The sequence below is a fragment of the Chiloscyllium plagiosum genome, unplaced genomic scaffold, assembly GCF_037043375.1.
Source record: "Chiloscyllium plagiosum isolate Xiang-an unplaced genomic scaffold, Cpla_swu_hap1 HiC_scaffold_14, whole genome shotgun sequence".
NCBI lineage: Eukaryota > Metazoa > Chordata > Chondrichthyes > Orectolobiformes > Hemiscylliidae > Chiloscyllium > Chiloscyllium plagiosum.
This window is the reverse complement of record NW_028270152.1, coordinates 18,368,770-18,396,705: the sequence shown is the minus strand read 5'-3', so window position 1 is coordinate 18,396,705 and position 27,936 is coordinate 18,368,770. Positions and strand designations below refer to the sequence as shown.

General features: G+C 44.4%; 2 protein-coding genes across 5 annotated transcripts in view; both read left to right on the top strand.

Moving 5' to 3' along the window:
- mon1a (MON1 secretory trafficking family member A) overlaps positions 1 to 6,700 on the top strand; it is a 53,264-nt gene extending 46,564 nt beyond the window's left edge. For both annotated transcript variants that reach the window (XM_087994103.1, XM_043707708.2), the window contains exon 6: positions 1,603 to 6,700. In XM_087994103.1, the coding sequence (XP_087850229.1) occupies positions 1,603 to 1,743 (141 nt within the window). In that variant the 3' untranslated portion in view covers positions 1,744 to 6,700. The remainder of the gene's footprint in view (positions 1 to 1,602) is intronic.
- Positions 6,701 to 17,184: 10,484 nt separating this feature from the next.
- The window catches only part of mst1rb (macrophage stimulating 1 receptor b), a 146,087-nt gene continuing 135,335 nt past the window's right edge, over positions 17,185 to 27,936 (top strand). For 2 of the 3 annotated variants that reach the window (XM_043707707.2, XM_043707703.2), the window contains exon 1: positions 17,185 to 17,363. The gene's annotated coding sequence lies outside the window, so the exon portion shown is untranslated. Of the gene's footprint in view, positions 17,364 to 27,671; positions 27,837 to 27,936 lie in introns of those variants that run through there. The other variant, XM_087994101.1, reaches the window with a different exon arrangement.

The window sequence follows — 27,936 nt, the reverse complement described above, 5'->3', positions numbered from 1 at the left end:
AAATGCTGGCCCAGTCAGTGATGCCAACAACCCATCATTGAATAATTTTAAAAAAAGGTACTTGGCTTTTGAACTAGCTCCCTGAGCAGCTCTGGGAATGTAACCCGGTTAATGTAGAGGAGTTCTGCCTCAGCTGTTGCCAAGCATTGAACATCATTTGAACCCTGGAGTTAGTTGCTGCATTGGAAATGTGATTCGGTTGCAGTAAATTGCAGTCTTGTCAGGACACAGGGAGATGTGTTGGTGAAGTAGAGTATTAAGACTATCATCCCGAATCTGGGTTAGAGGTTCACCCACTTGCAACTGATGGGCAACTAAATCTGAACAACCCCATTCTCTGCCCGGTGCAATACTTGATGTAAGAACGCTACATGGCTAACTGGGGAGGGAGTGAATGCCGAAGCCAATTCCTTTTGGAGCGATTAGATTAGATTACTTACAGTGTGGAAACAGGCCCTTCGGCCCAACAAGTCCACACCGCCCCGCCGAAGCGCAACCCACCCATACCCCTACATTTACTCCTTACCTAACACTACGGGCAATTTAGCATGGCCAATTCACCTGACCTGCACATCTTTGGACTGTGGGAGGAAACCGGAGAACCCGGAGGAAACCCACGCAGACACGGGGAGAACGTGCAAACTCCACACAGTCGCCTGAGGCGGGAATTGAACCCGGGTCTCTGGCGCTGTGAGGCAGCAGCGCTAACCACTGTGCCACCGTCAGCGGGACGGTGGCACAGTGGTTCAGTAAGGCAATAGCTAGGCCGTGAGGTTATAAAGTCAGGGGTCAGACAATCGGTGAAGTGGGACCTGGAACATTCTGAAGCAGAGATAGATGAAATCCCATTAGACAGGGAGATCAAAGATTATTGAGGGCGGATGGGAATATGGATTTAAAAACACTAACCAATCAATTTTATTGATCGGTGGAGCAGGCTTGAGGGGCTGAATGGCCTACTCCTGATTCTATTGCTCACATTCGTGTCTATGCTGGGATTACAGAAGGAGAGGGAGCAGTGTGCTATATTGAAGTAGAGACCACTTCTATTCTGGACCTGACTTAGGGTTTGCCTTAGCTAGGATCAACAGATGGAGCGGTGTCAAGGAATGTGGTTTACTTGGGTTTTTTATCCTAACTTGCCTTGAGTGGAGAGGATGTGGTAGGATAATGTGACGGAAGTTTCAGTCTGCCTTCAATCCTGCACATCGCAACTGAGCTGGGAACGCTCACTAATGTCGTTGGTGTGAGATGGTTGAGGCAACTTCTATTAACTGGTATTAAAGTAACATGAAATTGTTATGTGCTAGGGGAGGCCCTTTGGCCCAATGTGTCTGCTCGTAGCTCCCTGAGCATTTCAACTCGACAACAATCTGATGCCTTTCCCTGTAACCCTGCACACCATTCCTAATTAAATACTCACCCGATGGCCCCTTAAATGTCTCTGTTGGTCCTGCCACGCTTCCAGACAGTGCATTCCAAAGCATCCCTCCCCTCCCCATCTTGAGGCCGGAATGTTTGTCAATGTTGATGTGAGCGAGTGAAGGATGAGAACTCTCTCTGTTTCCCTAACTCCTGTCCTGTCTCTATCTCCCTGTTCAGGTCACGAGTGGATTTGAACTCTACATGTGCTTTTCTCCGTTGGGAACCAAAGCTACTGCGGTAGGTGCCATTAGCAAACTAATGAAGTGGATTAGGAAAGAAGAAGACAAGCTGTTCATCCTCAACCCTGTGACGTACTGACAGAGCGTCGTGATGGAGTGAGTGACTCCCTCTCTACTGACCAAAAACACAAACTGACTAACTGACTGTGAGAGCCTGTCCACAGGGGAGCCAGGAAGATTAATGATCACTAATGTTTGTCACCGAGGTTTCTTTCTGAACAACTGAAGGGGTGAGATGTAAGCAGTTTGTATTACAAAAAAAACACTACTTCCGTTGCAATTACTGTACACCAAGTGGGATCAATACCATTTTGGGTTTTATCTCCCCATTTTCATTCTCTTCACCCACCCTGAATATCCATCATTATATACAGCCCTGAGTTATACATCTATAGCTGGAGATTTGCTGGTCTCTTGGGTCAAGAAACAATCTCACAGGCCCCTCTGTAACTCGGACAACTTTGTTACAGCTCCATGTTAGTTCGGGCGCTTCGGAGATGACCTCTGATGGTCAGTTGGGCCAGGGTTGTCAAAAGTACTTAGAAAATCCTGCGCTGACATGATTTCCCCTTTAAAAAAGAGACACCCACCAAAGCTGCCGTGAAACCCGAGGTCACCCCTGGAGAAAGATCTTTCCCAAGTGCTGCGCCGACAAAGTGAGAGATTGTGAGAGTGAAGCCACAGATGGTGGATCATGTGACTGTGGGGGAAGGCCATTTGGCCCCACGAGCCCGTTCTATCAAAGTATTGTCTTTTAAGAGGACAGTCATTTTCAAAACAAACCTTAAGTAACCCTAATAGCCGAAAATTTTCGGCGCCGCTGATCGGGGACCACTTGTGATTGTGTCGAATACCTTAAGGTGAACTTGTGTAAATTCTCATGCTTAATAAATCAGGTGTTGAAAAGGAATTTAAAAAAAAAGGAAGGTGATAGAGATAAAAAGATAGAAAATGTCAACATTCTTCAGACTTTTGCCGCGTTTCGTGGAAAACGTGTGATTGAACGGGAGAGGGTTTCTGTTGATTAAAATCAATGAGAAACCAGGCAATCCCCAAAAAAGGTTTGTGATCCCTGCCCCAGGATCTTCATTCTGTATTGTGGACCCAGGCAATAAGAGGGAGGTCCACCTCTGTGAATAACACAGTTAGGATTTGCTCTATCGGAACAACGACTTGCATTTCTTGTAAGGACTTTAATATCATTGAACATCCTTTATTGGAGCATTATCAAATGTACTTTGACACCAGATCTCTCACTGTCCCAAATAATGGGTTTCCTCAGGATCATCCCAACAGGAAGGCAGAGGGGATTAGTGAGGGAATTCCAGAGCTCCTTGGGAAGTGAGGGCACAGCCACAAAAGGTCCAGTAAATAAAATGGAGTAGGCAAGAGGTTGGCTTGGAGGAGTGGTGATATCCTGGACGGTTTGGGGTTGCAGGAGACTGTAGAGATAGGGAGGAGTAAGGCCCTGGAAGGACTTCAGATTAAGTGGGAGAATTTCAATCAGTCGCCTACGTCCAAGTGTTCATTTTGTGCTGACTGAATAACCAAGATTCTGTTCTGTCTCCATGGCACAGGCACTTTCACCCACTTCCTGAGCTCAGGATATTGGCCGTTGTTCTGTTAAAACCTCAAAGGAATAGAAATGCCCTGGAAATGAGGAACAGAATGTTATCATTAGAAAGAGCCTAACAGATTAAACACGTACTTCAAATGCTTAAGCTTTATAGTTTTCAATGTGACTGTTTAGAATGTGAACAGTTTTGCAGATACTGAATTGCTTTAATGGCAGCTTGGTCTTAGAAAACTGGCAGAATTGAAAATTTTGTGAATTATTTTATAATGGTATTCACTGACTCGTGCTGCTCGCTTTTTAATTAAAAAAACCCTCTGTCGCACCCAGCTGGTAGAGTAGTGCAGTGCAAAAAGAAGTATTACTTAAAGTTAGCCTCAGACTTTGATTGAACTGACAAACCTTGAAGCTGTATAGACGTAAAAATTAGGATCAGGAGTAGGCCATTGGGCCCCTCGAACCTGCCCCACCATTGAGTAAGAAAATGGCCGATCTGATTATTTCACATGCACGCCTAGAACTGACAACATTTCACCTCTTGCTTGTCAAGAATTGATTCACCTCTGATTTAAAGATATTTAAAGACCATGCTCCTGCCAGCTTTTGGGGGGAGAGAAAAGTCCCAAAGACTCTCAACCCTCTGTGAGGGGGAGAAAAAAGCCTCTCTTCATCTCTTGTCTCGAGTGGACAACCCCTTATTTTTCACAGCGATCTCTGGTTCTGGATTTTCTCACAAGACGGAACCTCCTCTCCGCATTTTCATCAAAACCCTTCAAGATCTTAAATAAACAAAAACAATTTGCTGAAGAAACTCAGCAGGTCTGACAGCATTTGGAGAGAAATGTTCATGTTTTGAGTCATGTACGACTCCTCTTTAGAGCTTCTATGTCCTCTTTCCACCCCCCCCCCCCCCCCCACTGTCTCTCTCTCTCTCTTTATCTCTCTTTTTTCTCTCCCTGTCTCTCTTTCTCTCTCCCTTTTCCTTCTTAGCAAAAATAGATGTTCCTTAACAAAATGACTTGCAGAAAAGGCACCTGGAGGTAGTAGAAGGAATGGGAGAATATAGAATGCAGTTTGACTTTAAACGTGCACAATGTCTTTTTGATCCAAACTTTAAAAATGTGCGTGGTTGAGGGAATGTGTCAATGTGTGTGTGTGTGAAGGAGAGATTTTCCAATGCTACGATAATCCTGTTGAGTGAGTTTCTCCGGTGGTAAACAGCCTGGTGTTTTCACACGCAGTGAATGTTGTCACATAAAACAAACCTTATTATTTCTTACAAACCCCCCCCCCCGCCCCCCACTTCACTCAGTTCACTGGATTCAGGTCTCTCAATGCTGTCACATGACCAGGTTGCAGGAGGGAAGACCAAATGTTGGTAATTAAACAAAGTTACACAATCCTGAGAATGTTTGTAAATGGCTGGAGACACAGCTTTGGACTTTGGATGTTTAAATAAAGAGTTGGTTTATCACCCTACCTGATATTCCGAAGTTCTCAGTGTAATATGTTGGGTTTGGTGGATAATTACTACTTCTTTCCCTTCAAACGAGCATGATGACTAACCAGGAAATACTAAGACACCTATTTAACACTCCTTATTGATCAAGTGACTGAGCGAACCGATTACACAGCATGTCCATGAGATTAGTTTGGAGAATTGCCCTGTGGGGTGCAGTTATCATGTCATCTTGAGATGACTGACGCCTTGACTACTCACGCTAGTTTAAACGTGACTTGGTAAAAGTCCCTCAGATGCTCATTATTTTCACAGTGTTAATTAAAGCTCCCTGATGTGACATCACTCAGCAAATATGTTCCAGCCCTGCGTTTAGTACATGGGTACATTTGCTGCACTGCCCCTACATTAAATGACATTACTGTCCCCTCTCCTCAACATGAATGTATAAAACCCAGACTCACTTTTTATTCTTCTCTATTAGTGACCATGGCAATCTGATGTGTTCTTTACTTGTCAACCTTTCTGTCTTCGGTATTTAAAGGAGAGGGAGCTGTTCATCTTTTATGCTTAGCTCTTGCTGCCGCTCTCTGTGTATATTTATGTCTTTGTGACTATTTACAGTTCTTTATGTATGTGAGTTTGTGTATTTTGTGTGTTTGAGAGAGACTGTGTTTATGTGTGGGTGAGACACTATTTGTGTTTATATGCATATATGTTTATGAAAGACACTATATGTGTGTGACACTGCATGTGTGTGAGATACTTGTGATTTTAACTATGTTCGTGTGTGTGAGAGAGAAAGACAGATGCTTGTGATTTTAACTATATGTATGAATGACATTGTTTTTTGTGTGTGTGTTTGTGTGAGCGAGAGAGACAGACGTGTGTGTGTGTTTTGAACCGTTTCTGTACCCCTAATATGATATGTCAGACTGGGTCGATTGCAGCTCCTCTCTGTTCCTTCTTTTGTCTTGTCATTTTTAGTTCCTTTCTGAGGATAAAGTCTTTGATAATGAAAGGTCACAGATCTGAAACATGAACTTGATTTCTGTCTCCATCGATGCTTCTGAACCTGCCTAGTCTTTCCAGCTGTTATCTTTTAGCTTTTTGCTTCACTCTATACAACTTTTATGAAGCAGAGAGGGGCGTTTTGTGCAGAAGTTGCACTGAGTGAGAGACTGAACTCAGGTTACTGCCTGTGACATGGTCTGGCCAAAATTGTTCTGTTACACAATAAAGGTATCAGCTTGATTAGCTTTATCAAACACATGCAAGGCGGGTAAGTAATCCCAACCTCCTTCAGAAACAGGTTAATGTAAATCCAACCTGTGTCTGGAGATAGTGCTCTGGTTTCACGGCTCTCTTCTACCGCCTGGTGTGCATAAGTGGTATTACAATGCCACTGTCAAGTCTACCACTTCCAAATCTATAAAACAATGAAAGGCCTGCCTGAGGTATTTAACACTGTGTAAAGCACTGAGTTCATAACTAAAAATTAAACATTAATTGATGCCAGACTAACTTTAAATTATAATTGTTGATGATTCAGTAGTGGATTACTCCTCGGGGAGGGTGACTGTGGCTGCGTTAAAGAACCAGAATTTTACTCCCAGATTATTAAGGTTGTATTAAAATACATACTATAATTATACATCTGTTTTCTAGAGTCTTAATTAATGTGTTACAAGAACAGGAAGGAATTTAATATTCATTGCATTGTGTCTGCTTCTGGAGGACAATTGGAGCAATGCTGTCTCTAGGGGAAACAGGTATAAATTGGGGACATGTTGAAATGAGTTGAGAGTGTGGTGCTGGAAAAGCACAGCAGGTCAGGCAGTATCCGAGGAGCAGGAGAATCGACGATTGAAATGCCAATACATTTGTAATTAAGGAAGATGCAAGTATGTTTATTGTTTGGCTTGAATTTCCACGATTATTACTTCAATCAAATACCAGAAAACAAAATTTGTTACCTAATTAAACAATTGCAAGAAAAAAAAATCCATTGCGTGCGATTGTCATTTAATTTTTTGTCATGTACTTTAAAAAACAAACACAAGTTTTAACGGTTATTAAACACTTTTGTTAGGGGAAATCACTCAAAGGGTGACTATGGACCAGAGGATGGAATAATAAGCAAATCAAATGGCTGAAGAGAGGTTTTTAGTAAACTATAGATAGCAACCCCACTGTGGCCTATACAGCCTGTCAGGTCCAGAGTTAAAAATCACATAACACCAGGTTATAGCCCAACAGGTTTATTTGGAGGAACTTTAGGAGCGCTGCTCCTTCATCAGGTGATTGTCTGATGAGCCACCTGATGAAGGAACAGCGCTCCGAAAGCTAGTGCTTCCAAATAAACCTGTTGGACTATAACCTAGTGTTGTGTGATTTTTAACTCTGGACCTGACAGGCTGTATAGTCCACAGTGGGTTTGCTACCTTTAGTTTACTAAAAACCTCTCTTCAGCCATTTGATTTGCTTATTATTCCATCCTCTGGTCCATTTTGTACACCGCGGTTCAACACTGGCGTCTCCAAATCATGTCAGGTCCAGGCAGTTCATATTCCTGTTTGTACTTTAATTCTCTCATGGCGTGTAGGCATCACTGGTGAGATTGGAGTTTATCTCCCATCTCTAATTACCCTTGATTGGTCTTCCAAGCCATTTTGGAGGACAGTGAAGAGTCACATTGCTGTGGGTCTGGAGTCACATGAAGGCCAGACCAGTTAATGATAGTGGATTTCCTTCCCTGAGGGACATTAGTGAACCGGATGGGTTTTTACAGAAATATCATGTGGTCGCCATTTGACTGGATGTTTTGATAACAAACAAAATTAATTTGATTCCCAATCTGCTGCAGTGGGACTTGAAGCGACGTTCCCCAGTGCAGGAGCCTGGCAGACTGGATTATTAGACATGTTGCACTATCAATGCACCCCATCATCCTTCTCATCGTGCTTGCTTTTAATATCTATGTTGTTGGCAAATGCAGCCTCTGTTGCCTATCTGGCTGTAAAGAGTTTGATTCAGTGCCTGCTCAGCTTCAGGGGGTCATACTATTCATGCATACCTCATCATAGAGTCAGAATCATACATTGTTAAAGATACAAAGTGTTGACCAATTATCAATGGCAAATGCCTCCTACCTGCCCATAACTACCTGACTGGCAAGCGGGTGGGGGTGGGCGGCAAATACTTCGGGAGAAGCCATCAGATCTCTGCCAGAGAAAAGACTGTTTCTTTTCTCTGCTGTGAAAAAAATAAGCATAAGCCTAATGGACGTCAATTTATTTTTGCCTCAACATTTACTGTAAGCTGTGGCTCTTAACCAGGAATTATGTGGAGGTGCTGGTGTTGGGCTGGGGTGGACAAGATCAGAGGTCACATGACACCAGGTTATAGTTCAACAGGTTCATTTTGGAGCTTCAAATAAACCTGTTGGACCTTAACCTGGGATCATGTGACTTCTGACCTTTTTAACCAGGAAACCACAGATTTTATAAGTGATAATCAGCCACCCTGTGCCCTCTGTAACCAGGTGAAATTATCTGGAGAGGGCACATCCTGAGAACAGGAGCAATTGAATTATCTCCCCGGTCTTTTCTTCTATCTATCAGACCCTGTTTGTCCATCTCTATGTGTAGAAGGGGAACTTACAGGGTGCTTAGAGTTTTAAATTGTAGCATTATATGTTACTGAGTTATAATTGTTTCTCGGTAGCTCAAATTGACTTATCTGTAATAATCATTCTTTCTGAGTCCAGAAATGTGGTCTGTGCCTCCTGTCAGCTTGGGTCTGAAAGATCGAAGAATTAGTTACACAACACAAATACATACTGATCATAATTAAGAGATGAGTCCAAAAGCAAAAAATTATGCGTCAGGCTCAAAATTGTTCCTGAAGAGCGGATGGTTGAAAGTTGCATATTCCAGTGGCTTTTAGTGGTAGCCTTGACATTGAGAGTTGAATAGTTTTGTTTTGAGGCTCTTTGTTTCCTAGGGTGATTGAAGGTCCTTTTGTCTTGATTTCTTTTTAATGGTTTGAAGCACCCAGAGTAAGGGAGCTTATTTACCTGCAATACAGGATGACTACATAATAATTCTTCACCTGCGGCCCATGCTGCACACTAAGACTCAACTCCAGGCTGGTAGACATGAGGACATTCAGTCCCATTAGTCCACTCTCGTCGAGCTGAAACTGGCTTTTTAACGCCCTTGTGTTGGGTAAAACAGCCAGGTCTGCAAGAGGTGACTTTCTGTCTCGAGAGGAGACATTGTCAGCATCACCCCCCTCTGTTATCTCTTTATGTTAAATCTCTCCCTGCTGGCTTCACACAGGATTTTGCAAGGCAATTCGTGATTTTATTTTTCTGCAGCAGTTTTCATTTTAAAACAATGCATCTTGGAATTAACATTAATAAATGCCACAGAGTCATGGAAACAGACCCTTTAGTCCAACCAGTCCTTGCCAACCTTAATCCCAAACTAAACTAGTCCCACCTACCTGCATTTGGCCCATATCCCTCCAAACAGTTTTTATTCATGTACTTATCCAAATATCTTTCAAATGGTGTAACTGTACTCGCATCTGCTACTTCCTCTACATTTCATTCCACACATGAACCACGCTGTGTAAAACATTGCCCCATGTCTTTTTAAATCTTTCTCTTCTCACCTTAAAAATGTGTCCCCTAGTCATGAAACCCCCCACCCTTAGGAAAAGACACCTACTATTCCTCTTATCTATACCCCTTATGATTTCATAAACATTGATAAAGTCACCTCTCAGCCCCCTATGCCCCGTTAAAAAAAAGTCCCAGCCTATCCAGCCTCTCCTTATAACTCAAATTCTCCATTCCTAGCAACATCCTGGTAAATCTTCTCTGAACCCTCTTCTACCTTAGTAATATCCTTCCTAAAAGAGAGTGACCAGAAGTGGGTCTAAATCCATCATCATAAAAATACAAACACATACACGAAGCATTGAGTATTGAAGCGATTGTTGGTGTTCTGGTAATGTAACTGGACAGAGGAACGTTCTGGGGGAATGGGTTCACATCTGTGTCATGAATCTGGAATGTAAAGCTAGTCTCAGTGATGATGAGTTTAAACATCAAATTATTGTTTAAAAATAAACCTCTATGGTTTACTAAGGCCCTTGAGGGAAGGCAATCAGCCAACATGTGACTCCAGACCTTCAACAACGCCACTGACTCCTAAAGCGGCCTAATGAATCACTGAGTACACAAATGTTACTTCTGCCTCATATCCTGGATAAGAGTTAAAATTTGCACAAAAAAAAGGATCACAAGGTAATGTAGGGAAGTGGCGTGCATATGCATGAAGATAATTGGTATGAAATACAAAAATGCAATACAATGGTAGTGTCCCTACCTCTTAGCCAAGAGACCAGGGTCACATCTCACTTGCTCCAGAGGTGCGTAATAACATTCACCAACAGGTTGTTTTTGGAAAACATTCCTGCTGAAGGATAGGGCACTTTTGGCATAGTGGTAATGTCCATGCCTTTGAGACAGGAGATCCATATTAAAATCCCATATGCTCTAGAGGTGTGTTATAACATCGCTGAACAGGATTTTTAGGGAGCACTATTCCAATTACTAAAGGATAGGGATACGCATGTCGTACAGTGGTAGCGTCATTACCTGTGAGACAGGAGACCCATATTTAAAATTCCCACCTGCTCCGGAGGTATGCCATAATATCTCCAAACAGGGTTTTATGGGAAAAAAATATTCCTCCTGTTGGAGGATGAGGGTGTTTGTGATGGTGTACTTCCCTCTGAGACAGGAGGCCCATATTAAAGACCCACAGAATCCCTAGAGTGTGGAAACAGCCCATTTGACCCAACAAGTCTACACTGACTCTCCCAAGAGTAACCCACCCAGACCTATTCCCCTACATTTATCCCCTGACTAATGCACCTAACCTACACATCCCTGAACACTATGGGCAATTTAGCATGTCCAATTCACTAAACCTGCACATCTTTGGATTGTGCGAGGAAACCAGAGCAGCCAGATGTGAACCCGCACAGAATGGGGAGAATGTGCAAACTCCACACAGACTTGTTGCCCAAGGCTGGGATTGGACCTGGGTCCGGTAGCAGTGTGAGGCAGCAGTGCTAACCACCGAGCCACTGTGCCGTCCCACTGCTCTGGAGTATGCAATAATATATCTGAACAGTGTCTTAAGGGGAAAAATATTCCTCCTATTGGAGGATGAGGGAGATTTTTTGCTGTTGTGATAGTGTCCATACCTCTGAGACAGGAGACCCATGTTAAATTTCTTTTACAGCAGAGAGCAGTTGGAGCTGGGTGGAAGTGAGGTCAGAGTAGGGAGGCTGTTGGGAAGGCAAGTGATTGCTATTTAATCAGGAAGAGCGGGAGCACAGGAAAGGTGAATCGCCGCTTTAAGGTTTCAATAAAACCTATCTCGACCGGCGTAGCCCTCCATTTCTGTTCCAGCAGCAGGAAGAGCGGGAGCTCTAACTGAGAAGGACTCTGGTGTGTTGTTAAGGTAAGGCTTTTAATCAATCACACGATTCACAGAAAATATAAATTGAAAAGTTTAATTGGTTAATTGAATAAGACCATAGCAGAGAAGCACTAGAAATTATTTAATACATAAATTGGGAGAGTTAATTAAATAAGTAGTTATGGCTGGACAGGTGATGTGCTGGAGCTGTATGATGTGGGAGCTGGCTGATCCCATTGTGAAGGGCAGTGACCACATCTGCAGCAAGTGTTGGTTGCTGAAAGAACTGCGGATCAGAATTGATGATCTGGAATCTGAGCTTCAAACTCTGCGGCACATCCAGGAGGGGGGAGAGTTACCTGGATACTTTGTTTCAGGAGGGAGTCACACCCGGTAGATTAAATAATTCAAATTTAGTAAGTGTTCAGGGACAACAGGGTGTGACTGTAAGTGAGGCAGTTAGGGGGATTCTGAGTTCAGAAGTGGAGGAGCCTCAGCCCTTGATCTTGTCCAACAGGTATGAGATTTTTGCTCCCTGTATGGATGAGGGAAAGGGCTGTGGACAGGATGAGCCAGTTGGCACCATGATGCAGAAGACCATTCAAGATCGGGGAGCAAAAAGACAAGTAGTTGTTACAGGGAATTCTATAATTAGGGGGACAGATAGTATCCTATGCAAGCCGGATCGGGAATCCTGCATTATGTGTTGCCTGTCCGGTGCCAGTGTGCAGGACATCTCCGACCGGCTTGAAAGGATATTGGAGCAGGAGGGGGAGGATCCAGTTGTTATGGTCCATGTTGGGACTAACAACAGAGGCAAAGCTAGGGTGGAGGACCTGTTTAAGGATTATCAAGCACTAGGGAGGAAATCGAAGTACAGTAATGCAAAGATCATAATCTCTGCATTACTGCCCGAGCCATGCGCCAATTGTGTAGGGATAAGAAAGTTAGGGAGTTAAACACGTGGATAAGGGATTGGTGTGGGAAAGAGGGATTTCATTTCATGGGACATTGGCAACAGTTTTGGAACTGGGGGGGATCTGTTTTCTGAAGAAGATTCTTTTTTTGAAGAAGTAACAAAGAGGATTGATGAGGGCAGAGCGGTGGACGTGGTCTATATAGACTTCAGTAAGACATTCGACAAGGTTCTCCTTGGGAGACTGATTAGCAAGGTTAGACCTCATGGAATACAGGGAGAACTAGCCATTTGGATACAGAACTCGCTCAAAGGTAGAACACAGAGGGTGGTGGTGGAGGGTTCTTTTTCAGACTGGAGGCCTGTGACCAGTGGAGTGCCACAAGGATCAGTGCTGGGTCCTCTACGTTTTGTCATTCATGTAAATGATTTGGATGTGAGCATAAGAGGTATAGTTAATAAGTTTGCAAATAATACCAAAATTGGAGGTGTAATGGACAGCGAAGAAGGTTACCTCAGATTACAATGGGATCTTGATCAGAAGGGCCAATGGGCTGAGAAGTGGCAGATGGAGTTTAATTTAGGTAAATGTGAGGTGCTGCATTTTGGGAAAGCAAATTTTAGCAGGACTTATAAGGTCCTAGGGAGTGTTGCTGGACAAAGAGACCTTGTGGTGCAGGTTCATAGCTCCTTGAAAGTGGAGTCACAGGTAGATAGGATAGTGAAGAAGGTGTTTAGTCTGCTTTCCTTTATTGATCAGAGTACTGAGTACAGGAGTTGGGAGGTCATGTTGCGGTTGTATATTGCGTACAATTCTCGTGTTCCTCCTTTCAGAAGGATGTTGTGAAACTTGAAATGGTTCAGAAAAGGTTTACAAGGATGTTGCCAGGGTTGGAGGGTTTGAGCTACAGGGAGATATTGAATAGGCTGGGGCTGTTTTCCCTGGAGCATCAAAGGCTGAGGGGTGATCTTATAGAGATTTTTAAAATCATGAGGGGTATGGATAGGATAAATTGACAAAGTCTCTTCCCTGGGGTGTGGGGGCCCAGAACTAGAGGGCATAGGTTTGGATTGAGAAGGGAAAGATATAAAAGAGACCTAAGGGGCAATCTTTCACGCAGAGGGTGATACATGTATGGAATGAGCTGCCAGAAGAAGTGGTGGAGGCTGGTACAATTACAGCATTTAAAAGGCATCTGGATGGGTATATGAATAGGAAGGGTTTGGAGGGATATGGACTGGATGCTGGTAGGTGTGACTAGATTGGGTTGGGGTATCTGGTTGGCATGGACAAGTTGGACTGAAGGGTCTGTTTCCATGCTGTACCTCTCTATGACTCTATGTACCGTTGAGACAGTCTACACCTGAACCAATTTGGAGCCAGTGTTCTAGCAAAAAGGATAAATAGAGTGGTCAGTATGACTTTAAACTTCTGAGTCGGGGGGGGGGGGGGGGAAGCGAAAGTGAGAGGGAGTGTGGAGTTAAATGGAAAGGTAAGCAGCTGGACAGCATGTGTGCAGGTGGGTTTAAGCTCGAGGCAGACTAGGAATGCAGCAAAAAGGAAAATGTAGGACATTTTATGATTTCCAATATCACTAATAAGGTTAAGAAAGATAGCATTAAGGCACTTTACCTGAATACTTGTAGTATTCATAATAAAGTAGATGAATTAAGGGCACAAATCATCGCGAATGATGATATGGTAGGCACAATAGAGATGTGGTTGCAGGGGGTTCAGGACTGGCAGTCAAACATCCAAGGATTTACAACTTGTTGAAAAGACATGGAGGTAGGCAGAGGAGATGGGTTGCCTTGTTAGTTAAGAATGAAATTAAATCTATGGCACTGAAAGACATAGGGTCAGATGATATGTGGAGTCTGTGTAGATGGAGTTGAGGAACCACAAAGGCAAAAAAACCATAATGGGAGTTATGTATAGACCTCCCAGCAGTGGTCAGGACCAGGGATGTACCAGGAAATAGATAGAGTATGTCAGCCAGGCAAGGTCACTGTGATCGTGCGGGACTTCAATATGCAGGTGAACTGGATGACCCTCATGTTGCCGGTGGATTCAAAAAAAGGGAATTCATGGAACAGCTTACAGGATGGCTTTTTGGAACAGCTTGTGATGGAGCCCACAAGGGAGCAGGCTTTTCTCGACTTAGAGCTTTTAATGAGCCAGACTTTAAAGTACAGAACACTTAGGAGGCAAATCTACCATAATATGGTAGAGATCAGTCTGCAGTTTGAAAGAGAGAAGACAAAATCGGATGTAATGGTGTTGCAGTTAAATAAAGGTAATTACAGGGGCATGAGAGAGGAACTGATGAAAATCGACTGGAAGCGGACCCTACTCGGGAAGACAGTGGAGCAACAATGGCAGGAGTTTCTGGGTGTAATTGAGGACACAGTGCAGAGGTTCATCCCAAAGAAAAGAAAGATTATCCGGCGGGGACGGGGATGGAATTAGACAGCCACGGCTGACAAAGGTAGTCAGGAAATGCATCAAAGAAAAAGAGAGAGCCTATAAAGTAGCCAAGAGCACTGGAAAATCAGAAGATTGGGAAGGCTACAAAACAAACAGAGGATAACAAAGAGAGAAATAAGGAAGGAGAGGAACAAATATGAAGGTAGGCTAGCCAGTAATATTAAAAATGATAGTAAAAGTTTCTTTCAATACATAAGAAACAAATGAGAGGTAAAAGTAGACATTTGGCTGCTCCAAACTGATGCTGGAAGGCTAGTGACAGGAGATAAGGAAATAGCTGAAGAACGTAATAAGTACTTTGTGTCAGTCTTCACAGTGGAAGACATGAGTAATAACCCAACAATTATGGAGAGTCAGGGGCAGAGTTGAGTATGGTAGCCATTACAAAAGAGAAAGAGCCAGGAAAGCTAAAAGATTTAAAAATTGATTAATCTCCTGCCCCCGATGGGTTACATCCTAGAGTTCTGAGGGAAGTGGCTGAGGAAATAGCAGAAGCGTTGGTTGTGATCTTTCAAGAGTCACTGGAGTCAGGGGAAGTCCCAGATGATTGGAAAAATCGCTGTTATAACCCCCTTGTTCAAGAAAGGATCAAGACAGAAGATGAAAAGTTTAGGCCGATTAGCCTAACCTTCTCGAATCCATTGTTAAGGATGAGATATCTAAATTCTTGGAAGTGCAGGGTCGGATTAGAACAAGTCAGCATAGATTTAGTAAGGGGAGGTCGTGCCTGACAAACCTGTTCGAATTCTTTGAAGAGATAACAAGTAGGTTCGACCAGGGAAAACCAGTGGATGTAACCTATCGAAACTTCCAAAAGGACTTTGATAAGGTGCCTCACAGGAAGCTGCTGAGAAATGTGAGGGCCCAAAGTGTTCGAGGTGGGCTACTGGCATGGATTGAGGATTAGCTGTCTAACAGAAGACAGAGAACTGGGATAAAAGGTTCTTTTTCGGAATGGCAGCCAATGACAAGTGGTGTCCTGCAGGGTTCAGTCTTGAGGCCACAGCTGTTCACTTTATATATAAATGATCTGGATGAAGGGACTGAGGGCATACTGGTGAAGTTCGCCGATGATACGAAGTTAGGCGGACAGGCAGGTAGTACTGAGGAGGTGGGGAGGCTGCAGAAAGATTTAGACAGTTTAGGAGAGTGGTCTAGGAAATGGCTGATGAAATTCAATGTGAGCTATTGCGAGATCTTGCACTTTGGAAAAAAGAATACAGGAATGGGGACTATTTTCTAAACGGTGAGAACATTCATAAAGCCAAAGTACAAAGGGAAGTGGGAATGCTAGACCAGGATTCTCTAAAGGTTGACTTGCAGGTTGAGTCTGTGGTTAAGAAAGCAAATGTAATGTTGTCATTTATTTCAAATGGGTTGGAATGTAAAAGCAGTGATGTGCTTCTGAGACTTTATAAAGCTCTAGTTAGGCTCCATTTAGAATACTGTGTCCAATTTTGGGCCCCACACCTCAGGAAGAACATACTGGCACTGCAGTGTGTCCAGCAGAGATTCACACAGATGATCCCCGGAATGGTAGGCCTAACATATGATGAATGGCTGAAGATCCTGGGAAGCACCTGATGAAGGAGCATCGCTCCGAAAGCTAGCGTGCTTCCAGTTAAACCTGTTGGACTATAACCTGGTGTTGTGTGATTTTTAACTTTGTACACCAACACCGGCACCTCCAAATCGATCCTGGGATTGTTTTCATTAGAGTTTAGAAGGTTGAGGGGAGATCTAATAGAAACTTTCAAGATCCGGTTTCCTCCCACAGTCCAAAGATGTGCAGGTCAGGTGAATTGGCCATGCTAAATTGCCCGTAGTGTTAGGTAAGGGGTAAATGTAGGGGTATGGGTGGGTTACACTTCGGCGGGTCGGTGTGGACTTGTTGGGCCGAAGGGCCTGTTTCCACACTGTAATGTAATCTAAAGAATCTAATCTAAAGAATGTTCTATGTTCTATAATGCATGGCTTAGGAAGTGTGGACGCTGGGAATTTGTTCCGCCAGGCGGGGAGACTAGGACCTGTGGGCACAGCCTTAGAATTAGAGGGGGTCAATTTAGAACGGAAACGAGGACACGTTTCTTCAGCCAGAGAGTGGTGGGCCTGTGGAATTCATTGCCATGGAGCACAGTGGAGGCCGGGACATTAAATGTCTTCAAGGCTGAGATTAATAAATTAATGGGGAGAGGGCGGGTAAGTGGAGTTGAAATGCCCATCAGCCATGATTGAGTGGCAGAGTGGAATCGATGGGCCGAATGGCCTCACTTCCACTCCTTTGTCTTACGGTCTTAAAATCCCACCTGTGATAAGTTCCTGCACGGTTGACATTTTTTTTAAAAAAAAATGATAAAATGTGACACCAAGAGCTGATTGTCACAAGGGGGAGACTTGCGTTTAAGTTGTAGCCAAGAGAGTAGTTGCAGCAATTGTTGGAAAGTTGGCTCTGGACAGTAAATCGGTCGGTGGAGTGCCAGCCCAGCGCCGTGTGAGCACGCCCCGAGCTCGGGAGAAGGTCTCACCCCCGCCCCAGACCTCTGCAAATCCACAGCCACTTGGATTCCAGGTGAGAGGGGAGGGGAGAGAACGTCTCCACCCCTCAGTGACAAGCAAAAAGAGAGAGAGAGAGAGAGAAAATCAGCCGGGGGTTAATGTTTTAATAGCGAGGAAGGGAAGGCAGCGGTGGAGGCAGCTTTGCTGATCTTGATCGTTGTCTCTGTTTCTTTCATCCTGTAACTTACCTGAGACCAACTGAAGGTGAGTGACGCTAACTTTATTACACACACACACACACTCTCTAAAACCGATTTCGAGAAAGGTTCGTGAATCTAATGAGCATATTTGATTCCAAAAAGAAACCCCCTCCAAGATCAGGGATGATACTTACTTAAAAGCAAAGACTGGAAATTCTACCCCTTCCCTACTCCTTCGGGCGCGGGAAGTTGGCAGGGTCCCAAAGTGCAAAAACAATTTGAAAAGACGTCCCGGTTACTGAGGGAGAGGGAGATCGGTTTGTCAGAAAGTAGGGTTAATCTCATTTATTCGTCTAAATTTCAGCAGAGCTAAGTGAAAGGGAAATTGAGCGTGGATTTGGGAGGGGAGATCAGATTAGATTACATTACAGTGTGGAAACAGGCCCTTCGGCCCAACAAGTCCACACTGCCCCGCCGAAGCGCAACCTACCCAGACCCCGACCTCTATCCACACAGTCAGTCGCCTGAGGCGGGAATTGAACCCAGGTCTCTGGCGCTGTGAGGCAGCAGTGCTAACCACTGTACCACCGGGCCGCCCACAAAGATATGATGTTTATGATTTGTCTTGTTCTGGATCCTGTCCATTGAATATTTTCTGGATTTGCTATAGTTTGGAAATTCCAAGTTTTTAAAATCCTTTCCTTCCCCCGCCCCCAGTATAGGAACATTCCAAAATCTTCAAGCCTGCCTTTAAGGTACAGTGTCTGCGTTTCCCTCTTATTTATAGGAGGGGAGGGAACAAGGGACATTTTGACAGAATAGAGATAATTTTTTTACTGCTTATTTCTGAGTCAGTAATTCACAAGAATCTGTCAATCTGTAAGCCCCTGCCTTGACAGGACTCAATCTGTAATGTTTTAACAGTCAGGGTCTCCTGGTGTGCACCTTGCTGTTAAGAGGTCAAACCAGTTATCCACAGCTCCCTCCCCCTTTCCTTCTCATAAAATAATACTTGCTATCTTAATCTTCGCAAACCAACAGATCACCTGTTTTATTGTGAATGATGTCCATAAGAGCAGAAGAATGTTGTTCCATGTCATTCCATGAGGTCGGGGCTGGTCTGATTATCCTAAACTCCACTTTTCCTGCCTGACCCCTAAACCCCATGATTTCCCTATTCTGTTATCTCAGCCTTAATGACCCAGCTTTGACAGCCCTCTGTCCTGGGCCAGATTCTTCCTGTCCTTCGAAGTGGTTGGTCCGAACCGTTTGTAACCCCTTTAAGAGCTGGGACTATTATAGTGTCATAGAGATGTACAGCATGGAAACAGACCCTTCAGTGAAACCCATCCAAGCCAACTGGATATCCCAATCCAATCTAGTCCCACCTGCCAGCACCTGGCCCATATCCCTCCAAACCCTTCCTATTCATATACCCATCCAAATGCCTCTTAACCGTTGCAATTGTACCAACCTCCACCACTTCCTCTGGCAGCTCATTCCATACACATACCACCCTCTGCGTGAAAAAGTTGCCCCATAAGTCTCTTTAATATCTTCCTCTTCTCACCCTAAACCTATGCCCTCTAGTTCTGGACTCCCCGACTCCAGGGAAAAGACTTTGCCTACTTACCCTATCCATGCCCCTCATAATTTTGCAAATCTCTATAAGGCCATCACTCAGCCTCCGACGCTCCAGGGAAAACAGCCCTCAACCTGTTCAGCCTCTCCCTATAGCTCAACTCCTCCAACCCTGACAACATCTTTGTAAATCTTTTCTGAACCCTTTCAAGTTTCACAACATATTTCCGATAGGAAGCTGAGGTGCAGCTTTGACTGATTTATACCAGTATCATCCCTTCCTCATGGGCCCACACTTTCAAACCCTACTAAACGCCCACAGCTCCCACAACCCAGGGGCTTTGTCCCTCTGACATCGTCATGTTTCAAAACAGAGCATAAGTCAGAAATGTTTGGGAAGCATTGTTGTTGTATTGTATAGATCCCCTCACATTCTGAGGACAACCCCCCTAACCCTCCTCCCTGCCCTTCGTAAAGCTTTCACGTTTCTCCTGTGAAATGAACTTTCAGCTAGTCAGACCTTTCAATGCTGGCTGCTGAGAGAATAAATACTCTCCTGGGTTTATAGATGAGAAGCACTTTTATGTTCCCAATCGCAATTATAAATTGAGATCAGAAATCTAGAAATGTTTTGTAATGCCCAGAATCAAGGAAATATGTCATTGTGTAACTCCCAGAATTGGACTGTCAGCTGCTGCACACTGAGGAAATGCTTGTGTTGATTTTGAAAAAAAAATGAGCCGTCTGAGTGAGCCACATTGCTGCATTACATTGATAATTAAAACCTTTGCGAGTTGATGCTTTTTCCTGCTGCTCTCAGTTAGAGAGATATTTAAAGCCCTTTTATTGCAGTAGTGGTCAGTTATGGGGTGTGTGGCTTGTGTTTTTAACCCATGCTGGGAGATCCAGTGCTATTTTAGTTGAAACTCAGGAATAACAAGCAGATGTCAATGACACAATTGTGCAATATTGTACATATCCGAAATTGGCATTTGCAGCGATGACTAAATATTTTCAAGGGCTCTCTGTGTGCATGTGCTTGCTGAGAAGGTGTGCCTTTGGTTTTTATTGTGTCGCTTCTTGCCAAGTTTCTTCCCTCTCTTTCTGCTCCCATTAAAGATCTGAGTCATGTTCGGTTGTTAGGGCACGGTTCCACAGCTGTCAGGAAGCTCATGAAGCCCATCAGTAAGAATCAGTGATAGAGTACTTTGAACAATTGTGAGGTGATCTGGGAGAGTTCTGTGGTTTGGTGTTAAGGTAAATCATGTATGACTCACTTGGTTACATATCTTGAGGGAAAAGTATAATTATTGAGGGTTGACACAAAACAAGCTTTACCAAAAGTATGTGCTTTCTGAAACCTTTCAGTAAGTTTCCAAGCAGAACATCATCAGTAAAAAATGTGGAATTAGTTTTCTTTTTGGTTTGGCTTGGTAGGCAAGGAGTAGGGTTAAAGGGGTTGTATTGAGGATGCAAGGGGATCTATACAATGTAATTGTGCTTCCCAAACTGTTTTCACTGTGTTCCATTTTAAGGCATGAAAGTCATTGTGGTCCTTCAGAGATGAAGCCCCCAGGTGATGGGAGGTGGGGTGGTGGTGGGTGTGTGTGTGCATGGTAGGGTCTGAGAGTGTGGGTCTGTGCGGAAGGGAGTACATTAGCTCTAAATTGGTCAAAGCTGCACCTCAAGGTCATTTAGCCCATTGAGTCTGTGAAATTACAAATCAAGGACTTATGTATTTTAATTCTTTTCCCTAACACTTGGCCCATAGCCTTGTACATCTTGGTATTGCAAGCTCATATCTAAACACTTCTCAAATGTTAGGATGCTATCACCCATACAGGCAGTGAGGTCCAGATTCCCACCACTCTGAGCGGTGACCTTATAGAGGTTTATAAAATCATGAGGGGCATGGATAGGATAAATAGACAAGGTCTTTTCCCTGGGGTGAGGGAGTCCAGAACTAGAGGGCATAGGTTTAGGGTGAGAGGGGAAAGATATAAAAGAGACCTAAGGGGCAACGTTTTCATGCAGATGGTGGTGTGTGTATGGAATGAGCTGCCAGAGGAAGTGGTGGAGGCTGATATAATTACAGCATTTAAAAGGCATTTGGATGGGTATATGAATAGGAAAAGTTTGGAGGGATATGGGCCAGGTGCTGGCAGGTGGAACTAGATTGGGTTGGGATATCTGGTCGGCATGGACGGGTTGGATTGAAGGGTCCGTTTCCGTGCTGTACATCTCTGTGACTCTATGACCCTCTGGAAGAATAGAAAGTTCCTCACATCCTGTCTAAATTCTGCCTGTTACTTTAAATCTGTGTCCTCAGTCATTGATCTTGCCACCATGGATAAACTTTTCTTCCTGTCTTCCCTGACTATGCCTCTCATAACTGTATACATAACTGTAGTGGGCGGCACGGTGGCACAGCAGTTAGCACTGCTGCCTCACAGCGCCGGAGACCCGGGTTCAATTCCCGCCTCAGGCGACTGACTGTGTGGAGTTTGCACATTCTCCCCGTGTCTGCGTGGGTTTCCTCTGGGTGCTCCGGTTTCCTCCCACAGTCCAAAGATGTGCAGGTCAGGTGAATTGGCCATGCTAAATTGCCCGCAGTGTTAGGTAAGGGGTAAATGTAGGGGTATGGGTGGGTTGTGCTTCGGCGGGTCGGTGTGGACTTGTTGGGCCGAAGGGCCTGTTTCCACACTGTAATGTAATCTAATCTAATCTTAATCATATCCCCCCCTCTCAGTCTCCTCTACTCCAAGGAAAACGACCTCAGTCTGTCCAATCCCTCTTCATAACTGAAACTCTCCAGCCCAGGCAACTTGCTGGTAAATCTCCTCTGCACCTCCCTCCTATAATGTGGACTATATATAACTATATATTGTATATAACTATAAAACGTTGCTCCGGCATCTGCTTTGGGGCCTCAGCTTTTTTGGATGAAGGAACAAGAGAGTTATCCCTGACTTTCGGAGAGATGGTAGGCAGGGCAGAGAAGAGGGGCAAATTACGAAGGGGCACAGAAAGATTCAGGAAAACCGAAGGCAGATCGAGTTAAACCTGGGCATGTATGAAGCCATCCAATCTGAGCTGAAGAAAGGTAAATGTGATTACTTTCCAAATGGTTATAAAACTGGAAACTGTGGAGGAACAAAGATATTTGAGATTCCAAATACACAAAATCCTTCAGAGTTAGTAGATAGGCTGAAAGAGTAACAAAACGCAGACGTGATTTTGAGTATGAGGGTAGATTACAAAAGGAGGAAGTTATACTTCAGTTTTGTCTAGAATCTTGGTCAGACGTCATGGAGAACCATGCAATTGGTTTTAGACACTGCTCCTATAGAAGGATCCCGAAACTTTGGAAGACAGTGCAGTTCACATTTACCAGAACCGCACTGGGACCTGGACGGTTATACTGTCAGGATGTGTGGTTTGATTGTAGAAGACTGAGCTAACTAAAGCTTTTAAAACATTAATAGGACACTATATTTGATTGTGTTACCATCCCTGTGGAGACTGGTCACTTTTGACGATCGATCTGGAGTTGGATTTCACAATTTCCCTGATTGAAAATGAGTACAGGGCTTGTAAAATAGATTGTGTGGTCTTCAAACACCACCTTCCAATACTCTCCATCATCACCTCCAACTTGCCTTCCTTCTGACTGTCTATAAATGTGGTGTTTGTAAAGCACAGCCGGTCAGGCAGCATTGAGGAGCAGGAGAGTCAACGTTTTGAGCATAAGCTCTTGATCAGGAATGTTGGGGTGGGGCCCCAATGGGGCTGAAAGAGAAATGGGAGGGGGTGGGGCTGGGGGAAGGTAGCAGGGAATGCGATAGGTAGATGAAGGTTGGGGGAGATGGTGATAGGTCGGAGAGGAGGATGTAGTGAATGGATGGGAAGGAAGATGGACAGGTGACACAGTTCAAGAGGGCAGTGCCGAGTTTGAGGGTTGGATCTTGGATAAGGTGGGGGGAGGGGAAATGAGGAAACTGGCGAAATCGACATTGATCCAGTGTGGATGGAAAGTCCCAAGGCGGAAGATGAGGCGTTCTTCCTCCAGGCGTCGGTGGGCAGGGAAGGTGTCAGCTAGCCTGCTCACCCTTGTGTCCAGAGAAGCTCTTAAGTAGTCAATTAATGACAAGCTAAGGGCCTCATTCTGTCTCTGCCGCTATTTTACCTGCAAACGAGCTACCAGAGAAAGCAGTGGTGGCTGGTACAATCATGACTTTAAAAGGTATTTGGATGGGTATATAAATAAGAAGGGTTTGGAAAGATATAGGCCAAATTCGGGCAAATGGGATTTGATCAGCTTCAGATAGCTGGAGGAATTGGAGCAAAGGATCTGTTTCTGTGCAGTAAAACTCTATATAAGTAAAAGCAGAGGTAAAGTGGGCAGGTTGGAACTTTCACTGTGTGGGCTTCTGTCGAGCAAGGAAGGGAACGGAGTTGTCTTTAGGGATTCTTTTTCTTATTTATTTTGTGGGACTTGGGCGTCACTGGCTGGCCAATATTGATAGCCCATCCCTATTTGCCCTTGAGAAAGTGGTGATGAGCTGCCTTCTTGAATCGCTGCAGTCCACTTGCTGTGAGTTGACCCACAATGCCGGTAGGGAGGGAATTCCAGGATTTTGACCCAACGACTGTGAAGGAACGGCAGTATATTTCCAAGTCAGGGTGGTGAGCTGCTTGGAGAGAAACTCCTGTCCCCAGTGGAGACTTGTCCCCAACCCAATATTCCCTTCAGGACTATACACCTGAAAAACAAGCCCCTTGCAAAGATCTGCCAACTTGGCCCCAGTCAGATCTGAACCCTGGCCTTCATAACCTCCTCTTCTTCAGGGACTGCTTGCAGTTCTAGCATTGGCCACAGTTTGAACATGGCGCTACTGGGACTTCAGAGTAGCTGGTGAATCAGATTGGCCAGCAAACTCTAGGGTGGAGCTTCCTCTCTGCTGAAGGTGGAAGTTTCGCCTTGAAATATTTTGGAGTGCTCCCAGTGTGAAATGTCTGAGGGACGAACCAGCTCTTGAATTGCCAGGCTGACAACCATCTGGGGTTGTGACTTGGAATACAGCACCCCATAAATTCCTGCCCAGTGACCAGTGCAAGGGATTGCCTCAAGAAGATTTCACACTTTAACACCTTTACTGTAACAAACAAACAAATCAAAATTGATTAACATTACTCAATAAACTAAATCAGAGAAAAGGTACTTCCTCTTAACTTCCCGGTTCAACTGAAATCTATAAATTGCAGCCACACTCACAACGAAAATACAGACTTGCGCTTGACATCCCAAGCTCTGCTGGTTCAAACTGGATCTCTTCTCCCTGTCCCACCTCGGTAAACCTTCCAGTGTCTTTTTAAGAGAAAGTCCATTTACTGAATCTCCTAATCTTAGTCAAATGGACACCCATAGCAAAGCACCCAATAGTGAAGCTTCTTTATTCCTTATAAGCGTCTTTTCTTTCAATAATGGATCCATCTTCACCAGTACTCTGCTTGATTGTTCATCCAAAAGCAGTCTGTTTTTTCCTTTGGGGCACAGCACCACCTATTATCTGCCTTCTTCCCAATTATTCTTCATCTGACTGACTCTGAGAATCTAAGAGTTTACACACGGCAAAAGCAGCTGCCTCCTCTTCTAAACCCAAGTGTTAAATTCTGTACCTTACTTTTGCTGAGGTCAGATTTAAGTGAGTGTTTTAATAATGAGCAGATGGCTCAATGGTTAGCCCTGCTGCCTCACAGCATCAGAGACCTGGGTTTGATGCCAGCCTTGGGCGACTGCCTGCACAGGGAGTTTGCACATTCTCCCCATGCCTGCATGGGTTTCCTCCCACAGTCCAAAGATGTGCAGGTTAGTGGGATTGACTATACTAAATTGCCCATTGTGTTCAGGGATGTACAGGTAAGGTGGATTGGTCGTGGGAAATGCAGAGTTATGGGGAGGGGGGTGAGTTTGAGTGGGATGCTCTTCGGAGGGTCACTGTGAATTTGTCAGGCCGAATGGCCTGTTTCCACACTGTCGGGATTCTATCTCATGGGCTTGTCTCCAGACAGATTTTGACAAACCAACCAAGCGCCCCGTGAGCACCAACTAACCCAACCGGGTGGTGGAACACTTTAACTCCCCCTCCCACTCCGCCAAGGACATGCAGGGCCTTGGCCTCCTCCATCGCCAGACCATGGCAACACGACGCCAGGAGGAAGAGCGCCTCATTTTCCACCTAGGAACCCTCCAACCACAAGGGATGAATGCAGATTTCTCCAGCTTCCTCATTTCCCCTCCCCCTACCTTATCTCAGTCCCAACCCTGGGACTCAGCACCGCCTTCTTGACCTGCAATCTTCTTCCCGACCTCTCTGCCCCCACCCCGTCTCCGGCCTATCACCCTCACCTTAACCTCCTTCCACCTATCACATTCCCAACGTCCCTCCCCCAAGTCCCTCCTCCCTACCTTTTATCTTAGCCTGTTTGGCACACCTTCCTCATTCCTGAAGAAGGACTTATGCCCGAAACGTCGATTCTCCTGCTCCTTGGATGCTGCCTGACCTGCTGCGCTAAAGAAGCAATAAACTCAATCCTAAACCTTGCCCAAAATCCTCTGATCCAGCAAAGTCATTGGATGTGCATCAGACACTGGAATTTCCATTTCCAATGTCCTTTCCAACTAATCCACTGGAGATCATCTAAATCAGTGCAACAGAAAACAGAGCCAGGGATCTACCTGATAGATTTAATCCAGCTGTTCATGATCAGGTCGACAGGCGGGAGGCTGGAAGAACACAGCAAGCCCGGAAGCATCAGGAGGTGGTGAAGTCGACATTTCGGGTGTAACTTTTTTTCAGGGTTGGGGTTAGGTGTAGGGGGAGACCTCCCAGTCACTGCCCATTTCAATTTTTCTTCCCACTCCCTTTCCGACATAACCATCCTTGGCCTCCTCCATTACTACAATGAACCACACCACTAATTGGAGGAACAACACCACATCTTCCACCTGGGCAGCCTATAGCCCAGAGGACTCAACATTTGAACTTTCCGATTTCAAATAACCTCCACTCCCATCTCCTGACTCACTTCCCATCCCTTCCACTCCTCCCTGCCACCAACCGGCATCATTCCTCCCATTGACCAACCAGGTTGTACCCTCTACCTGTCTTCACCTATCCCCACTTCACCACCCCGCCCCCACCTCCCCGTTTATCTGCAGCTCACCCTAGTCCTGAGAAGGGTTACGCCTGAAACATCGACTTCTCCACCTCCTGATGCTGCCTGGCTTGCTGTGTTCTTATAGCCTCCTGTCTGTCTACTTTGGATTCCAGCATCTGCAGTTATTTTGTCTCTGACCATGTTCATTATCAGGTAGCAGAGATATCACTTCAGTTTTCAAACTAGCTCCCTTTGCTGTTGTGTCAAGACATGTGACACCTGAGGGGCATTGTAGTTTACAAGGGCTTATCTTCTGAGGTTAAAAGGAGAATGGAATTTGTAAACATGTAGTTGGAGTTGCATTGAGCCGTTACATGTGCTTTTTGTTTACAATACTATCTCTATATGGGACTCAGTCTGCTGATCCTTGCCTGACTGACCCTGTCCTTGGACCATGATAGAAAAACTAAACCATGACCTGCTCATCCTTTCTACCTAGGATTCACAGCAGTTAGCTTGGGAGGAGGCTTCACGCTGCGTCTGCTAAAAAACTCATTTGAAATTTGGAAATAGACCATGTTTGAAGCTAGGGCAAATTTGTTTTCAATTTGATGTTTTTCCTGATTCGAAATGTACAGAGACCCTCCGCAATCTATTTCCTACTCCATTTCCGACCTCACGTGGATTCCAACTCCTTCCCTTCACATTTAGTGTTCTCAGTTGCTCAAGTCCCTAGAATTCCATCCTGAAACTTGTCTGTCTCTCGCTCTCTCCTTCTCTGTTAGTCAGTCCTTAAAGCCTATCTTTTCAGCAAGTTTTTGGTAACTTGCTCATAATGTAACTATCGATTACAATGTGATAATGCCTGTGTAAAGCGTCTTGGGATGTTTTACTAGTTAAGTAGATATTTGTTGGCACAGTACATGAGCACTACCAAAAATAGACAGATTGTGTCAAAACATTTTGCACCAGGACAAGAAAGAAGAAAAAATAAACACACAGTGCCTGATCCAACAAAGCTAACTAAATGAAATGATTCGGAGATGCCGGTGTCGGACTGGGGTGTACAAAGTTAAAAATCACACAACACCAGGTTATAGTCCAACAGGTTTAATTGGAAGCACACTAGCTTTCGGAGCGACGCTCCTTCATCAGGTGATTGTCACCTGATGAAGGAGCGTCGCTCCGAAAGCTAGTGTGCTTCCAATTAAACCTGTTGGACTATAACCTGGTGTTGTGTGATTTTCAACTAAATGAAAGCCATCCTCTGGCTTATTGCTGAGTGCAATGCCTTGTTAAATCAGGATCAACCTGGTTTAAACTTAAACAAAGCTAATTGTCAGGCATCTAACTGCTTGCCAACCAATCAACACTCTCTGCTCGGTTGGTATAAAAATATTGCTCCCTTTTACCTTGGCATTTCTTGCCAATCATCCTGATGAGTGCAAGACAAACAGCTTTGACAAAATTCATCTTTGTCTCAGCAGTACTCAAGTTTTACTCAACACTGAAAGGCTTTAAATAGAGTAATTTGGATACAATTATGTGTGTAAATGTTTGTGGTAAGCCATTGAGCAATTGAGTGTTGGATTTATGACTTATTCCTGATTTTTAGCTGCACGTCTTTTGTATTTCTGAGTTGCCGTGATGCGATTTTTGCAAAGTCTGACGCCAACAACCTGCAGTTATTCACTGGCGATTTTGAGACGATTTCCTGACATAAATTTGCACTGTGCTGTTTCTGAAGAGGAACAAGCTTCTTACGTTGGTTTGCAATTGGATTGCTTCCACCCAGGTATATACCAAGTTGACTAAAATTGAATGCATTTGATTTCTTTTGCCACCATCATTGATTCTATTGGAGTCTTGGCCTTTTGTCTGATGTGTTAACCTTC